At 43.0% G+C, this 19,135-nt stretch overlaps 1 protein-coding gene across 2 annotated transcripts in view; it reads left to right on the top strand.

Moving 5' to 3' along the window:
• LOC124795064 (clavesin-2-like) overlaps positions 1-19,135 on the top strand; it is a 54,643-nt gene that overhangs the window by 9,183 nt on the left and 26,325 nt on the right. For both annotated transcript variants that reach the window (XM_047258868.1, XM_047258867.1), the window contains exon 2: positions 18,224-18,378. In XM_047258868.1, coding sequence (XP_047114824.1) covers positions 18,228-18,378 — 151 coding nt within the window. In that variant the 5' untranslated portion in view covers positions 18,224-18,227. The remainder of the gene's footprint in view (positions 1-18,223; positions 18,379-19,135) is intronic.

The following is a 19,135-nucleotide window of genomic DNA, read 5'->3' as shown; positions in this document are numbered from 1 at the left end:
CTCTGCATGACACAAGACCTTTGCTGTAGTTCAAGATATTGCGTAGCTCACTTGCAACTTTACTTTCCCTCAGGCGCTTAGCTTCCTACAGGATCTTTAGATGTTGGGAACTAGGACTTTCTATGAACAATCGCTTGATAGATTTCAAAGTGCCACCGAGGCCCCATAAAATCTTTTGAATGAAGAAACCGGAAACTTTCTCAAAGTAGCCCTCTTCTCCCCCTCTTTCTTTTCTTTTTGTACAACATTATGACCGACAACATGCATTCTGTTCCTATTAACATACCCGAATGAAATATTCCTGAATCAGGACGACTGGTTACACGAGCCCACTCGTTAGATTGATTGTTGAAACCCACCAGCGGTACACTCAGAGCTCCGCTTGCCTGAGTAAGCTATATAATTGAGGTGGGCAGTTTCCTCAGTTTCCCAGTTAGCGACAGTTCCACCTCAACAACAACGCATCTCATCAATGTGCAGCAAACTGGAGGGTTTCTTAAAGATGTTTTTACCATCCTCGCGATCCGGGTGCTCAAGCAAAGATTCTATCTCCCAATGGCACACAATGTTCTATTGTCGCGTCATACAGTGGTCATTGAAGCATTCTCAGAGTTTATGGTGACAGAAGTCTAGCGATGCTAGTCAGTTTCCTGCTCAGGCCCCCCCTGTGGGTCCGGGAGTTAGGATAGGCGCGACGTACTCCTGCCTGTCGTAAGAGGCGACTAAAAGGAGTCCACACGTTTCAGCCTTTATGTCTTGGACCCTTGTCTAGTTTGATCTCCATCTTTCTCAATTTTCCCAAAGAGCGAGCCATTTGTTGAAGGGCGCCTTACATGGTGCATCGCATCCGTCGTGCATTGAGATCTTTAGCCCACTCTGATCGTCGCATTTCAGTCCCGCTCATTCTCCGTCTCTTGTGTGAGGACACCTTCCCGCGTGCGTTTTCCACCTTGCACTATGCAGTGTCGCTTTCTGCGCCGACGATGACTATAGACTTATTAGCATATACAGCGTGGTAGCCAGTACATTGTGGTGGGGCTGCCATGTACCCTGTTGGTTGTAGCCCCCTGACAACACAGGGATCGCTCTGCTGATGCCTGCCAGGCGGCCCTTGCTGAGGCTGTGTGGCGCCCATGGGGAGGGCCCTGGTCAAAGTGGGTAGCATCAGGGCGGTTGACACGTCGTGAAGCATAGTATTTCATCTCTTGCTGGTGGTCAGCTGCCAGCAGTCTCTAAGCGGGCAAAGTTAACTTCAATGCTAAAAATGTGGCAACAAATCGTTCTCCTCCCTGGCCACACCATGGGACGAACGCCAGGCTAAGGATGGCAGTGAAGCCTATTCGCCCCGGTACCTTGTATGTACAAGAGTTGATGGGGAATCTTTCATATCCAAGAAACCTCAGTTTTTTTTTGGAGCATTTGAAAGACAAGTTTGGGGAGGTGGAGGGCTTGTCCAAGATGTGCTCTGGGTCAGTCTTGATAAAAACAGCATTCTCTGCCCAGTCAGAGGCATTACTCACTTGTTACTGGTTGGGGGATGTTTCTGTTACCATCACGCCCCATAGCCAGTTTAAGTATCATACAGTGTATTATATTGCAAAGGGACGTCCTTCTGCAGTCTGACAACGAGCTGAGCGCCAGTTTAGAGCTGTGAAGTGTTCGTTTAGTCTGGCGCATCTAGTGGTTACCACCGGTGCCTTCATCTTGGCCTTTGAGGGTGACACATTGCCCGAGAGAGTCAAGGTGATGGATGTTAAACCATATGGCTTCCCGCTGTTCTTCCAGCATCACATGCCGAAATTGTGGACATCCATCACATCCCAATACTCCATGTGCACCACCTGTGTCAACTGCAGAGAGCATCATTCACTTTGCTCAGTAGACTGCAGGATTTTACAGAAAGAGAGGAAAAACATTGAATATAAGACCCCTGACCAACTGACCTACACTGAGGCTAAGAAGAAATTTGAGCGCCTACGTCCTGTGGCTATGACGTCCTCTTACGCTGCCACTACGAGAACAGTTGTTTCCCCATCAGTTCCTCACATTCCTGTCTCCTCTCAGAACCAAAAGACTACACCTGCCCTCTTGATGGTGGACGTCATTTCCTTTCCTGTTGCTACCACGCCACCTACTTCAGGAGCAATACCCTCCCCAACCATAGGAGATATCAGGCTTCACTTCTGAGCCAGAGTAGTGTGTCTTCTTCCGCTCCTCTCGCTAGGAAGAGATCCCTTTGGTCGCTCCCTTCCCAGGTTTCTGCTAGTGGGAAAGATGACACCAACCAGTGGCTGAAGAGCCCAAAAGCAGCTAGTCATGGGGCTTCACGCTAAGCCTCAGTCTCAGAGACTGAATCAGTGAAATCCTCCCAGCCAGGGAAACCCAAGGAGGAGCGAGAGAAATCCAAAAGTAGATCCCCAAGACCAACAAAATTGCGGTGGCACCCACAGCACCGCCACCTACAAGCTCTGCATCTGCGGATGAGGTGGAGATTCTAGTCTCTGCTGAAGATCTAGATCTCGTTGGATCCTCAGACACAATAGATGTAGACTTCTCAGGCAAAATGTCAGTGGCAGCAGGTGACCCTGAGGTATAACTGCCTCATTGAATGTTCCATGCCTTCCCAGTCTCACGATGACATCACCCTCCAGTGGAATTGTGGCGGTTTTACCACTGCCTGGCTGAGCTACAGCAGCTGTTGAGCTTTACACCTGCTTTCTGCACTGCCCTCAAGGAAAGCTGGTTGCAGCAATGCGGACCCCTGCACCCTGTGGCTGTAAGGTATACTCAGGGACCGTAGCGACTACAATCGAGTGTCAGGTGGAGTTTGCTTTTATGCTCTAAACTCAGTCTGTAGTGAAACTTTGCCCCTTCAAACTCCTCTTGAAGCTGTAGCTGTCAGAATAAGGACGACGCAGGAAATAACTGTCTGCAATGTATATCTTCCTCCAGATGGTGCAGTATCCCTGAATGTATTGACTGCACTGATTGATCAACTCCCTAAACCTTTCCTACTTTTGGGAGATTTTAATGCCCATAACCCCATGTGGTGTGGCACCGTGCTTACTGGCCAAGGTAGAGATGTCGAAACTTTTACTGTATGAGTTCGACCTTTGCTTCTTAAATACTGGGGCCACCTCACATTTCAGTGTGGCTCATAGTAGTTACTTGACCACTGATTTATCAATTTGGAGCCCAGAACTTCTCCCATCTATCCACTAAAGAGCACATGACGACCTGTGTGGTAGTGACCACTTCCCCATCTTCTTGTCACTGCGCTGGCGTCAGGCCCATGGTCTCTTGCCCAGATGGGCTTTAAACAAGATGAACTGGGAAACTTTCACCTCTGCTGTCACCATTGAATCTCCCCAACACGACAACATCGATGTGATGGTTGAGCAGGTGACTACAACAATCGTTTCTGAGGCAGAAAAAACAATCCCTCGCTCTTTAGGGTGCCACCAGCGAAAGGCAGTCCCATAGTGGTTGCCAGAAGTCGCTGAAACAATTAAAGAGCGTCGGTGAACTCTACAATGTCATAAGCGGCGCCCTTTCTTGGAGAACCTTATAGCCTTTAAATGGCTCCGTGCCCCTGTTCACCAAATTATCAAACGATGGAAGAAGTAGTGTTGGGAGAGATATGTCTCGACTTTTGGGTGCAATACGTCACCTTCCCAAGTCTGGGCAAAGATCAAACGTGTTTTCGGGTACCAGACCCCAACAGGTGTTCCCAGTGCTAACATAAATGGCGTGTCATCTACCGACGCAAACGCAATTGTCGAGCACTATGCTGAGCACTATGCTCGAGCCTTTGTGCCAGAGAATTACCCCCAGACTTTCACACTCTCAAACGGTGGCTGGAAGGAAAGTCTCTCATTCCCTGTACGCTACAATGAATTCTTTAACGCCCCATTTACACAGACTGGGAGATATTCAGTGCCCTTGCACATTGCCCCGACACAGCTCCTTGGCCGGATCGGATCCAGTCAGATGATTAAACATCTCTCATCTGACTACAAGAGACATCTCCTCGTCATCTTCAACCGGATCTGATGCGAGGGCGTCTTTCCATCGCAATGGTGGGAGAGCACCATCATTCCGAAGTTCAAACCCGGTAAAAAGCTCTTGATTTGGATAACTATCAGCCTCACCACCGTTCTTTCTAGGTTGCTTGAATGTATGGTGTGTTGACAGTTGGCTTGGGTCCTAGAGTCACATGGCCTAGTGTACTGGCTCTGTGCCAGGGCGGCTTCCACCAGAGTCCCTCTACCACTGACAATCTTGTGTGCCTCGAGTCTACCATCCGAACAGCCTTTTCCAGACCCCAACACATGTTTGCAGTCTTTTTTTATTTACGAAAAGCGTATGACACCAACTGGCGACATCATATCCTTGCCACATTATACGAGTGGGGTGTCTGAGGCCCGCTCCCGATTTTTTTCCAAAATTTCCTGTCACTTCGTACTTTCCGTGTCCAAGTTTGTGCTTCCCATAGTTCCACACCCCCACCCCCCTACATCCTGGAGACTGCTGTCCTGCAGGGCTCTGTATTGAGTGTCTCTCTATTTTTAGTGGTCATTAATGGTCTAGCAACAGCTGCAGGTCTGTCCGTCTCACCTTTTCTGTAGGCAGATGACTTCTGCGTTTCGTACTGTTCCACCAGTACAGGTGTTGCTGAGCGGCGCCTACAGGGAGCTATCCACAAGGGACAGTAATGGGCTCTAGCCCACACTTTCTAGCTTTCGGCCGCAAAGTCGTGTGTTATGCACTTCTGTCGGCGTCGTACCATTCATACAGACCCAGAACTCTACTTTAATGACGATGCACTCACTGTAATGGAGACACATCGATTCTTAGGACTGGTTTTCGACACCTGATTGACGTGGCCTTCGTCGGCTTAAGCGGAAGTGCTGGCAGCACATCAATGGCTTCCGATGGCAGAGCAACACAAAATGGGATGTAGATCGCTCTACGCTGCTGCAACACTACAGATCCCTTGTTCAATCCCTCCTTGACAATAGGAGTCTGATTTATGGTTCGGCGGCACCCTCAGCGTTGCGTTTACTTGACCCAGTGCACCAATGTGGCGTTCGCCTAGCGACAGGAGCATTCAGGACGAGTCTGGTGGCCGGAATCCCACCATTGCAGGTTAGGCGTGCATAACTGCTGGCCAGTTACGTTGCACACGTTTGTAGTTCTCCTGCGCATCCGAATCACCGTCTCCTTTTCCCACCCACGGCAGTTCATCCCCCCATCGATGGCCCAGGTAAGGACTTCAAATTGCAGTTCGTGTCCGAACCCTTCTTTCCAAACTGGAGTCCTTCCCTTTAGCACCTATACTTGAGGTCCATTCACGTACGTCTCCATGGTGTACACCTAGGCCGCGGCTTCGAGTGGACATTTCACATGGCTCAATTAAGCCACTTCCTCTCGATTCTTGACATGTACCAAGGCCACGAAGTGGTTTACACCGACGGTTCGATGGCTGATGCTCACGTCGGCTTCACATATGTCCGTGGAGGACATATACAGCATTCCTTGCCCGATGACTGCAGTGTTTTTACTGCCGAGCTGGTCGCTATATCTCTTGATCTTGAGGACATCCGTTCATGCCGTGGGGAATCGTTTCTCCTGTGTACTGACTCCTTCAGCAGCCTACAAGCTATCGACCAGTGCTACACTCGTTATCCTTTCGTAACGATCATCTAGGAGTCCATCTATGCCCTTGAACGGTCCAGTCGTTCAGTGTTGTTTGTTTGGACACCCGGTCACGTGGGAATCCCAGGCAACGAACTTGCCGACAGGCTGGCCGAACAGACTATACGGAAATCGCTTATGGAGATCTGCTTCTCTGCAACTGATCTGCGTTCAGTACTACTCCGCAAGGTTTTGCGGCTTTGGGAGACGTGAAACGTCCCCTTTGAACAATTCTACATGACTGTGCTTGAACTGACACACAATATTTTGTTAGCACAACGGAATCTGACTTTCAAAATTCCCTACAAAAGAATGGCCCTGACTAACATTAAACTATACCTTTCACAAATCACTTACCTCACAAAAATCTTCGCTGCTCAAGCTACTGCAATACAGCGAGCGCCACTACTGCCAGCTAAATAAAAGATTCAATCTATGGAAGGCACTAACTACTGATAGGGATAGTTAGCAAATGAAAGATATTAATAGAGAACAAACAATGTATTTACCTTGATATCATCATATATAAATATAGCAGTTCATGACAAATTTCAAAACTCCGCCATCTCTCTCCCCACATCCACCACTGCTGGCGGCTCACCTCCAACTGTGCAACGCTACGTGCTGTTCACAGCCAGCTGCCTAACACTACAATGGCGAGTATTACTACAATGCAAAGCAGCCACAGACTGCACACAGCACAGCCCGTGATTTTCATACAGAGGTGGCGTTACCAATAAAAAAACCTAAACAGCCTACTTACATAGCCCCCATGCTCCCCACAAAAAATTTTACAAATTGGATTGGGCAGTGGCCAATACAGATTTCTAAAAATTTTTCATAGTTACAATAACAAAGAAATCAAATGCACACACTTACTGATACAATGTTGGTCAAAAGCTAAAAATTTCTCACAGTCCATAAAGACGGTCCAGATTGTTCATCACAGTAAAAATGCAGAGTTTTTCTCAAAGTCTGAGCAGTAAAAGAAAATGCACACAGAAGTAGTGGATTTCCATGCAGTCTTGAAGAAGTAGTGTTGTCCTTCCAACGGAAAGACAGTGCTGACTCTTGACATGCATACAGGTAATGGGCCACAACAGAGCAAACCCACAGCAGAGTCAGTCGAAATTTTGAAGAATATTGGTAGGTAGGTCATCACAGAGCAGACCCACTGTAGTCCTGGTAGAGATTGTGGTATTGGTGGGCCACCAGAGGTGCAAACCCACTGCAGTCCTTGTAGAAATAATGGCGTTGGTGGGTCATCATAGATGCAGACCCACTGTAGTCCTTGTAGAGATGGCCAGCAGCCAACTGTTGTGACTGTGCAGGTGCACAATCACCACTGAAGAGTCTTGCGGATAATGTAGCAAGTCCATAAACCACCACTTGTGCACTCACAAAGTTTTTGGAATTGTCCTTAGAACCAGCAATGCTGTTATCCAGTCCCTTGCTGAATTTTTAACACATGTGCAAACACTAACAGTCCCTACTTCTCACATATTGTCCATATACTATGACCAACAGAAATGTGTGCAGTGAAATGTAACTTACAAGTTAATAATATGATGAACTGGTGACAATTACAATTTTATAACATAAGAATACAATTACAAAGGTACAAAATACATCATTAAAAACATAATAATACAGATAACATTTGTAGTACAGGCTTTACAAAAGAATAGAATTAAACATATACATCAGTGTTACAGGAATTATGACATGAGTACAAAAATAAAAGATCAGAATCACTTTCGAAACATCAACTTCACACATGAGCATTAAAACAAAACAGAATAAATAATGTGTAAGCATATTTATAAGGTAAATAACATATTATTAATGCCAATTATATTTGAGGATAACAGTATTCCTCATCATAGTGAATGTAGCTTAATATTAAAAGAAGAAAAAATTCTATGAAACTACACAGAGACAGGAAGAAAACAAATACACAAGGGTACACAAACATATAGTGGGATAACACCAATAGGAAAGGACAGGGTTCGTTTTCAGTGTAACATGTGGTACTGCAGTCCAACCCAAAACTTCATATACCTTTCCTCCTATTTCATCCTTTGTTTCCACCAAAAAAATTCTATCTAAGCATGCTTTCTGTATTTATATGTTCACACATTTCTTACCTCAACATTTATTTCCAAGAAAATCCTACCTAAACCTGTTTTCTGTACTTTTTTTCGTATAACTTCTCAATGCATTTCTTCCAATTCATTCTCTTAGAGGCTACCCCCTCTTAAGCTAACTTAAATCTACTGATCTCAGATGCTAAACTAAGGGACGAGGCAATGCAGCAGCACAAAATAAGTAACACAAACAGCAATGACCAAAAAAATGGAAAATTGCAAAGCAAGCTACAGTAAATCTAAATTACCAAGCAATGCAACATTACAACTAATATGAGCCAATGTGCAGCAACAAGAAAAATAAATGAGTAGTAAAACTGGCTTAGCAGAGTAACACAAAGTCAAATTCAGTAACACTATGCCTGGCAAACAGCAGTTTATATCTAAACATGACATAGCTCAAGCAGAAAAAATAGTACACTAAAGATAACACTGCAGATAAGGGAAATGTATAATCACATCTTAATGTCTAAGTAGTTAAAGTGGTGCACCATAACAACTTATTGTAAAAGAAATATTACCATGTACTTGAAAAGAATATTATGTATGCAGTTACTGTTACTAGTCCCTTCTTATTGTTCTTTCCTTTCCAAGTGCTCCTTTCTTGAAGAATGTGGATCACAAAATTATTATTTAATAGATCTGTTGACAGAAAGTGTTCACATTAGCAAATGCATTTAATTTTATTTTATGAAACCAATGCTGCAACACAGCTGGAAAACAGATGTCAAATGAAATAAGCAACTACGAAAAGCAAAGCTTAAAAATATTATTCAATAGTCATGTGACATTTCATAAATTAGTAGAAATTCTCTCAACTCTCGTAGAAAGACGCTTGTCGTAATCAGGTGTGCAGATGTAAAAATATTTCTCGTCATTTCATTAGGCATTTCAGTAAATATCATAAATTACGAGCTCCACAGTATGCTTTCGACAAGGAAATGTCAATAGCGAGGATAATGGCCTCCCCTTTTTTCTTCTACCTGTGCTTCCGGAAAGGCACACCCTAATGGCTTGTTCTCCAGGTGTCTGACACAGCTGTGTGCCAACGACGCACGTGCAGGTGGTCACTTAGCTTTCTTACGGAAATATTTACGACAGCAGTTTCCGCTACAGTGACAGTCTCATATAAAATATTTCACAGGTCAAGAATTTGCGTTGCAAATGTGTAGAAACAAAATGCTATTGATATAACAGTGTCCAAAAAATTTTCGCCGGCATTGTCATACATTCACGCATTTACACACATTTCATAACTCTTAAAGTACGATTCTTGGTTTCCAACATCCTTTTTCACAAATCAAGAGTCCCTACCCACTATTCATTATTCCTTACCTTATTACACATATACATATTCGTATTCATCAACACATTATAACTACATAGCATAATCAGATTCCTCATATAACATCAGCTTATTGATCATAAACATACCTCAACAGCATAATACACATCGTCGTCGTAAAAATAACATCATTACACCTCAGTCAAATCTCAAAATAGTCGTAGCTTCCTCCAATAATTTCAAAATCTAAAAAAAATTCTCTGCTGATGTCAAAAGTGTCATCTGCCTCAAACGTACTTTAAAAATCATGATCTCATACCAAATACATCATTCAAAGCTCTCATAATATCACAATGGGTCCGAAAAAATATGAACAGTTCACAAAGTACAGACAAAATACAATTCCGTAAGTGTGAAGTTATACAATGGTGTAATTACATAAACATCTGTCACTGACATAATAAAAAAGCTTGTCTCTCTCAGTTAAATGATCAGATAGCTGTGTAATTTGTGTTAGAGAAATATGGTAACGATGTGTAAAGTTGTATAAGCAAATACCATATTAGCTAGGGTTCCTTGTGGTTGCCACACACATGGTACACAAAGTAAGCGTGTACCCCCCTGGGGATTAATGTAATTATACCATCAGGTGCTACAGATCACAGCAATGGAATGAAATGTGTCACGGAAAACCTTTGTATCATTGTACTTCAAATATCTTTAAAAATAAATGATTTAAGTGCAAAATTAATCACTCAAATACGTGTCCTGTAGCACTAAATGTGCGTCTTGCTGTAAGATAATCTCTGTGGAAGTGTCGTAGTTATTGTCCCCCGAAAGCTAAGTTCTGCAGAAGTCAATGTACTTACCTCATGATACACCAAATTTCAAGTAAACCAAAATGTTGCATTAAAATCTCATTAGCAGTACCAGTACATGTTCTATGTATGTAAGCCTGATAGTCGTTACGTAATCGTGCAACTAACAAGCAAGAATGCACACACACAATAACACTGTGTCGTCTGTTCACAATAACAATGCAGTGGTAATTACTGTCTAAATATGTTCCCTAGGTTCTAGACTGGATAGTGAACTTCAAACATTGTTGCATGTTAACAGTTTCTTAAGTCTGACAAAGCATACTAGAAATGTGAAGTGAAAAGTTTTATGGGAAAAACAAAGTTAAAAAGCAGATTATCTTTCAACAAATGGTTTTATATGTGAAATGTATTGCAATCTTTTACCCTTTCTAGTGCACAGCGTTTCAACTTCAACGCAATTATCATGCGGTATACGTCGTTAAAGAATACTGGAATTTTTCTTAATGTTAGCGTCTATGTTATTTTTCTCTGAGCGAGCCGGCGAACGTGGGTGCCTGCGGTGCGAGTCATTGTCTGTCTCTTTGTTGGCGCGCGTTGTTATTGGGATTAGGAGACCTAACTTCTACAAATTCGCCTTGCCGAGAGGGCCCAGCTCTGTTAGAATCCCGCCAGTTCTGATGAAATTGACGTCTGTCGTTATGATTATATCGTCTGTCGTCATGTCGGTAGATTCCGTAGTTTCTTCCTTGTCGGTCACGTGGTGGAGAATTTCTCCCTGAATCGTAACTCCGCACTGAACTGTTGCGTCTGAAGTTATTCTGTCTCCCCTGGTAATAATTGTTTTGGTTCCCATATTGTCTGTTTCTCTGATTGTCTCTGTGATAGTCATTACTACGGGAATGCGATCTTTCTCTGTAACTATTATTACTCTGCCAGTGGTTGTCATATGGGTGGTGTCTGTTTTTGTCACGATTTGTGTTGTGAGAATAGTCTTGTCGCGTCCAGTTATTATTTCTTTCATCGTGGAATTGCGACGGATATGACCTGTAATTGTTATGTTCCTGTTTCCGCTTTCCGCGATTGTCAGTGTCAGTTTCTAATTCTTGTAACAGTCCCTGAAAAGCTTCAATGTCGTCTTTGCAATGTCCTGCCAAAATAATATGTCGTAAATGTTCAGGCAGTTTGATTAAGCAAATGCGGATGAGTTCTGAGGGGCTGTATGGGTTTGTCAGGTACTGATTCTTGTGCAACATGTCTTCAAAATATTTGACAAGACTGGAAAATTCAGATTGTTCAAAGTGTTTCATCATCATGATGCTATGTTTTACTCGGTCTTGTGTGGCTTGAGACCAATGTGCTGAGAGGAAGGCATGGTAAAACTCTCCTTCACTGTGGCAATCGTGAATTACCGATCGCATTCTTACAGCTGGTTCATTCTCCAAGTAGCCACACATAAATTCTAATCTGTGTTCTAACGACCAGGTGGGAGGAAAACTATGCGAGAATTGATGGAGCCATGCTTGTGGATGAATGTCGTTGCCAGAATTCTTAAATGTTTTGAATTTACGTGTAGTAATGAACAGCTTATAGTCAAAATCATCATGTCGCCGAGTCGCATATCGGTCATTGTTAGGTCGTGTCGACCGTTCCATCTCAAAATTCGGTGCACATTGCCAATTTCTTTCATAACTTCCGAAATGCCTTGTGTTATTATTTTGTGGCTGTTCTGTATTTCTGTGTCCCTCTTCCCGTATTGGGGTGCGAGTATCCTCTGAATACGTAATTCTTGTATTACCTGTGTCAGCTGATCTTGTACTTCCCGGATTTCTCTTTTGTACTGTGCATTGATTTGATTTTGATTCTGTTTGAATTTTCTAATTTGTTCATACTCTTCTGTGTCAGTGAAGGCTACAGGTCTTGTGTCATTCAGATCATCATCTACCTTTGTAGATAAGTTAGTGACCTGATCCGAAAGTTCGGCTACTTTCTCTGATAGTGAACACATTTCCTCAGTGTGTTTTTCTGAACCAAGTTTCAGAGTGTCCATTTGTGTTGAAATCGAATCTACTGTGTCCTTTAAGTTTTCCTGAGTTTTTGCAAGTTGCGTAACCGAATCGGTAGATGCAACTGAGTCAATTTTATCCCACAAGGTCTCATGATTTTCATGAACAATGGTTTGCAGTTCTTTTATTGCTGCTTCGTGGTTCTGTAATGCATTTTCATGCCGCGAAAAAATAGGTTGAAAATGCTCACAAATTTGTGTTTTTATGTCATTACAGACTTTTTGACATTTCGATTCAATGTTATGTAACTCAGTAGTTAAATCTTCACGTGTTTGTTCAAGTGTTTGTTCCAATGAGTCTAACATTTTAAGATTTTGTTCCACTGTGTCTAACTTTTTAAGATTTTGTCCCATTTGTCTCTGATTTTGTTCCATTTGTTGCATTAATTGCAATAATAATGTATTAGTGTCTGGAATCTGTTTCTCTACGCTTTTCGGCAGTGCATTTGCACCGGCAACATTCACATTTTGACAAGCAGAAAATGTGTCTTGAGTTATTTGAGAAAACGGTGATGACCCAAAACCTGAATCTACAGTATTTGCGAAATTGTGTCTTGTTATTTCGGATTCCTGAGGCGAGCTGTTGCCGACCGATCGATCGATAATGCTTCCCTGTTCACTACCTGTTTCACTGTCTACACCATTGTTTGCAGCCCGCTCCATTTCCCTATGCACAGTTACCAAATTACTACTTTGAACATCAGTTAATTCATTACTCGGTGGCGCTAACACACTGCTTTCATTTTCACTGTCATTTCTCAGTTTACTTTGGAGCCTAGTATTACGTTTTTCACACGCCATTATTGTCACAGTATTTCACACGACAACACAGAAAAACACAATTTGAAGATCAAAAATAAGAGAACACATTAACATAGCACTGAAAATAATATCTAGTTAATTGCAGCTGCGAAATACTTGGTGCAAATCTACATGCATGCCACAGCTGTTTTACTGTACAACGATGAAAGACTGCAACTACAAAGGAGATTTTCTCTACAATTACGCGCTAGCAATAAACAATAGCTACACTAATTACACAAACTACAAGAAAAAATCAGAAGATTCCAGTGAGGTATTCTAGGCTAAGGGTCGTCATATGAAACGTCCCCTTTGAACAATTCTACATGACTGTGCTTAAACTGACACACAATATTTTGTTAGCGCAACGCAATCTGACTTTCAAAATTCCCTACAAAAGAATGGCCCTGACTAACATTAAACTATACCTATCACAAATCACTTACCTCACAAAAATCTTCGCTGTTCAAGCTACTGCAATACAGCGAGCGCCACTACTGCCAGCTAAATAAAAGATTCAAACTATGGAAGGCACTAACTACTGATAGGGATAGTTAGCAAATGAAAGATATTAATAGAGAACAAACACTGTATTTACCTTGATATCATCATATATAAATATAGCAGTTCATGACAAATTTCAAAACTCCGCCATCTCTCACCCCACATCCACCACTGCTGGCAGCTCACCTCCAACTGTGCAACGCTACGTGCTGTTCACAGCCAGCTGCCTAACACTGCAATGGCGAGTATTACAACAATGCAAAGCAGCCACAGACTGCACACAGCACAGCCAGTGATTTTCATACAGAGGTGGCGTTACCATTAAAAAAACCTAAACAGCCTACTTACAGACGAAATGGCATAACCTCAGCACGCACGACATACTGTGTGCCATTAAGGAGACTACGAATGTGTGGCAGTCCTCCATGCGGGCCTCTCGCAGGGACTCTGTGGTTTTCTGCCTGCTCCGCTTTGGCCACCCTTGGGTGACACACGGCTACCTCCTGCGCCGTGATGACCCACCTCAGTGTCGGTGCGGCGCCCGGCTGACAGTGGCCCATATCTTGATGAGCGGTCCTTCTTTGGCTGCCCTGCGACGGACTCTTCGGTTACCGGACTCGTTGCAATTAATTTTAGCTGACAACGCCTCATCAGCTAATTTAGTTTTACGTTTTATACTTGACGGTGTATTTTATCATTCTATATAAGTTTTAGCCCATGTCCTTTGTCCCTTTGTGTTCTCCGCTCTAATGCTTTTAGGGTGAATGTTTTCATGTGTCCCAGAGTGGCTAGCGTTTCCTTTTTATTCTCTTGGTCGGCCAGCCACGGTCATCTGATCCCTTATTTTTACCGTTTGTACATGTTTCTTGCTTATCTCGGTAGTTTTCTTTTCCTGTTTTGTCCATAGTAATATTGGTTGTCCTCCTGCTGTTCTTGTGGTTCTTCCTTTCTCCTGTTATTGTGCTGTACATCTCCTTCATTTTCTTCTTTCCCTTGTGTAATTATTTTACCAGGAACAAGGGACTGATGATGTCGCAGTTTGTCCCCTCCCCTTGCCCCTCTTTTAAACCAGCCAACCTGCTCAGGAACTCCGGAGCCGCCAAGCCCGTACCCAGCAAACGAATGCTGATCCCCTGATGGTACTAATTTAAGATTTTTCATAAACTATATGACAGAGTTTGCCTCTTAAAAGAAGAACTTATCTGTGTATTATAGATTATTCTTCACATTTTGTTCAATTAGTTAGACGAAATCTTTTAATTTTTGCGCCATTGGGAGGCGGTTTACGAAAAAGTTACAGTACTTTTTTTATTACACGTTATTTATCCCAGTTCACCTTCCGTAGAATTGGCGTACCTTCTCTGAAGTTGTCGAAGAAATATATTCAAAACATATAGGTAGAGGCAAATTCAATTTCCTTAGGCTTTTCTCTCTGTCATCAGTCCTCTGAATGGTCTGACGCAGCCCGTCACGAATTCCTCTCCTGCGACAAACTCTTCAGTACAGAGTAACAGAATCGACATCCGCAAATATTTCTTCGAAATATACTCTAAGACAAAAAGAAAAATGCCTCGCACGACGAAGGAATCGTCCGAGCGGGACAGAAATCGGTAGATGTGATGTACATGTACAGGCAAGCAAAGAGGTGGACCGGATCGCCTTTGGTTTACCCAATTTGTGAAGCTCTTTCTCTTAAATAAATAATACATTTTTTAAAAACTATAATCATTTGCTTCCCTGTATATGTACATCACATCTCCGATTTCTTCTTTTGTGTTAGAGATTATTACTGTCGATATATTCCCTTGTTGTTTATACCCTCCACATCTCCTACAGCTACTATGGGAGTTATTTCTTGAAGTCCCTTCTTCTTGTTAATGTTTTCCGCATATATCTCTCCTTATCCATTCTGGGAGAAAACTTCTCATTCACTATCAGTCCACCTAATTTTCTACATGATTCTGTAGCACCACAACTCAAACACTTCGATTCTCTTCTTTTCTGACTTTGAAACAATCTATGATCAACTTCTGTACTGTTCTATGCTGCAAATCTATGTTCTCAAAATTTTCTTCCTTAAATTAAGTCCGACATTTGATACAAGTGGACTTCTTCAAGCAGGGATGTCCTCCTTCCCTCTGCTACATTGCTTTTTTAGGTCTTCCTGTCTTCATCGTCATGTATTATTTTTCTTCTATGCCAGCAGAATCCGTTGGCTTTGTGTGCTTCTTGGTCCCATAAGTTTTGGTGTTAAGTTTAACGTTAATCTCATTTGTTCAACTCTTCTTTTTTCTGTTTACTCTCAATATCTGATGGTATGTCTCCAGACTCTTCATCGAAAGTTCTGTTTAACTTTGATATTGACTCCCCTGTCTTCCATGATGTTTCCCATTTCTTCTTCTACCGTGACTCCATACAGCTCCGCCCTCGTAGAGGCCTTCAATGCACTAATTCAGCCTACCCGCTCTCTTCCCTGTGCTTAACAATGAGATTCCCGTTGCATTCTCAATGTTGGGGCACTTGCTTTCAATTTCCCCGATGGTTGTTTGCCTTTTCTGTACGCTTAATCTGTCCTTATGACGACCATTTCTCTCTTGATTTATTCGCATTTTTCCTGTAACCATTTCGTTTTCACTTTTCTGCACGTTTTACTTATCTTACGCCTTAGCGACTTTGATTGCTGTATTTCTGTCATAATCTGAGATTTTTGTACCTCCTCCCATGGTCATTCACCTAAAATACATTTGTTGTTACCCAAGGCACAGTTATGTTCCGTTTACTTACATTTGGAAGATCGGTTACTGTGACTGCATTTTTGAGATGTGTAAATTCCTCTTTAGCTGAACAGCCTGCTGTGGTATTCATTATCGCTGTATTACACACATAGAGAAATTATTTCGTCATTTCTCAGTAGTTCAGTAGCCTGCTTCTTTTCTCATTGATTCTTTTGGATAATTATCTTCACTTTTCTATCCATTATTGGCTTTAGTTTGATGTGGGTTCTGACAGGGAAGTCCTATCACTAACCATTCAGGGCAACATCTCTGCCCTACCTTCCTATTCATGAGGAACCCTACACCCGTACCGAGCGAGGGAGGGGAGTGGTTAGCTCAATGAACTCGTATTCTGTAGGACGAAGGTTGAAGCCCGCGTTCGGCCATCCGGATTTAGGATTTCCGTGATTTTCCTAATTCGCTTCGGACAAATTCCTTGATGGTTCCTTTAAAAGAGCACTGCCGACTTCCTTCCCCGTCATTCTCTAATCCGATGGGACCGATGACGTCGCTGTTTGGTCTCTTCCCCCAAAATTAGCCAAACAAGTTACTCCCGTTACACTATTTTCTGCTGCTGTGGATATTACCTAATATTCTCAGGCTAGATTTCTTTTAATTTCCATCTTCAGGACAATATGCAGAAACTGATTGCTGCTCTCGTCCCGTCCAGAACATTGTATATCGTCTCTGACTGAGAAGTAGGAGTGCTTGGTTATTTTCAACCTGTTACGTTTCCTGAATGCAATCTTTATCCAAGAAAAGGTCTACCGGAACTACAGGCATGTTCATTTGTAAAGTTCACTAGGAATGCAGCGCCTGCATCTCAAGACGCGTACTCAACAATATGATATATAGATAATAATACAGTAAAGTAGATCCATTCAAGAAGTACGTAAAGCAGTCCGGCCATTCATATTTAAGTTTACTGTGATTTTCCTAAACCACTTCAGACATATGCCGTTGAAAGGGATCGACCGATTTACTCTCAGATCCTTCAAACAATCCAACCTTGTTGACGCGACTTTACAAACTATACTCTTCCTTCAATAAAATTCTTCAGGGTATCAGACCGCATCGTCATAATTTAAAATGCGCCAACGTTTCGGCCAGCGTTGCAGCTAGCCTTCATCAGGGCCTTACGTTAACTGCTAAATGAACACACTTGATTCCTTAAATAGCTGCACGAGAAAACCGTGTCGTTACTTGATTGGCTGTAAAAGGAGGAGGAGGAGGGGTGAAAGGTATGCTTTATTGGTGTTTCCTTTATTATCTGTCATTGGCTGAAATAGCTGTTTTCTATTGGTCTTTATATTAATCCACCCCATTGGAGGAGACGGACGAAAAGTGAACAGGTGATGGCTGTGACGTCACACTGTTTCCATGCTGTCCAGAAGCCGGCTGCGGCGTGCCATTGCTTTGTGTGCTCGCGACCACTACTGCGGCTCTCCGCGTGTCTGCATGGGCCGCCACGGCTCTGCCGCCGCTCCGTAGCCCTGCTATTGCAGGCAGCCAAGACCTCGGAAGCTTGTACCCGTCCTCTCTATTCATGTTGGCGGGTCTTTTGGCTATTTCTATCGCCTCTCTAATCTTTCTTTTGAAAGTGAGAGGCTGTTTCGCCAGGACGCGGGCTTCTTGAAAAAATATTGGTTTCCCGCACTCGTCTCGGTGTTCCGCCACTGCTGACTTAGTGTGTTGTTTCAGGCGGATATATCTTTCATGTTCCGAGAGCCTTGTGCTACTCGGACGTCCCGTCTCACCTATGTAGACTAATCCACACGCACAACCAATTTCATACACGCCAGCTGTGTGTAGTTTGTCAACTGCATCCTTGGTAGAACCGAGCATGTCTGATATTTTTTTTCTGCTTCGGAAAATTGGTTTGATGTCGGCTTTTCGTAGAATTTTGCCAATACGTTCGGTGACCCCTTGTACATATGGTAACACAGCAGTAATTTTAAATTATGACGATGCGGTCTGATACCCTGAAGAATTTTATTGAAGAAGACAACGGCCGCGAAAGCCTACGCTTACATATACTCTTCCTTCTTCGATTTCTTTTACGCAGTAGTGGTTGTATGTCAAAAACGCCTTCATGCTTTACCATAAGCGACTGTGTCTACTTTCTGCTTCAGAGCAATGACAGACAACGGGAAATACTTGGTGGTCACTGCTGAGGAGGTGGCGTATGTCAGAGAGCAGCTGGGCACCAACGAGGAGGACATCAAGACGTCTGTGACGTCACTCCGAGAATGGCTCAGGATGCAGCCACACTTACCCGATGCCGTAGGTCTGTACATTTGTCAAACTAGAGGCCATATATTACACCAAGGAAATGCACACATTTTATTCATGAACGGTGTAACTAATTAGAGGTAATGCCTTGTACATCTAAATATTATTTATCTCTTTCATAAGCAGAATTAGAGCAGCATTGTCTTACCATTGTTGTATCTGAAACTCACTCCAATTTACAGGGTGTTTAAAAAATGACCGGTATATTTGAAACGGCAATAAAAACTAAACGAGCAGCGATACAAATACACCGTTTGTTGCAATATGCTTGGGACAACAGTACATTTTCAGGCAGACAAACTGTCGAAATTACAGTAGTTACAATTTTCAACAACAGATGGCGCTGCGGTCTGGGAAACTCTATAGTACGATATTTTCCACATATCCACCATACGTAGCAATAATATGGCGTAGTCTCTGAATGAAATTACCCGAAACCTTTGACAACGTGTCTGGCGGAATGGCTTCACATGCAGATGAGATGTACTGCTTCAGCTGTTCAATTGTTTCTGGATTCTGGCGGTAGACCTGGTCTTTCAAGTGTCCCCACAGAAAGAAGTCACAGGGGTTCATGTCTGGCGAATAGGGAGGCCAATCCACGCCGCCTCCTGTATGTTTCGGATAGCCCAAAGCAATCACACGGTCATCGAAATATTCATTCAGGAAATTAAAGACGTCGGCCGTGCGATGTGGCCGGGTACCATCTTGCATAAACCACGAGGTGTTCGCAGTGTCGTCTAAGGCAGTTTGTA

This window comes from Schistocerca piceifrons, chromosome 4 (genome assembly GCF_021461385.2).
Source record: "Schistocerca piceifrons isolate TAMUIC-IGC-003096 chromosome 4, iqSchPice1.1, whole genome shotgun sequence".
NCBI classification, from domain to species: Eukaryota; Metazoa; Arthropoda; class Insecta; order Orthoptera; family Acrididae; genus Schistocerca; species Schistocerca piceifrons.
Note: the sequence above shows the minus strand (reverse complement) of the source record. Positions and strands in the feature narration are given on the sequence as shown.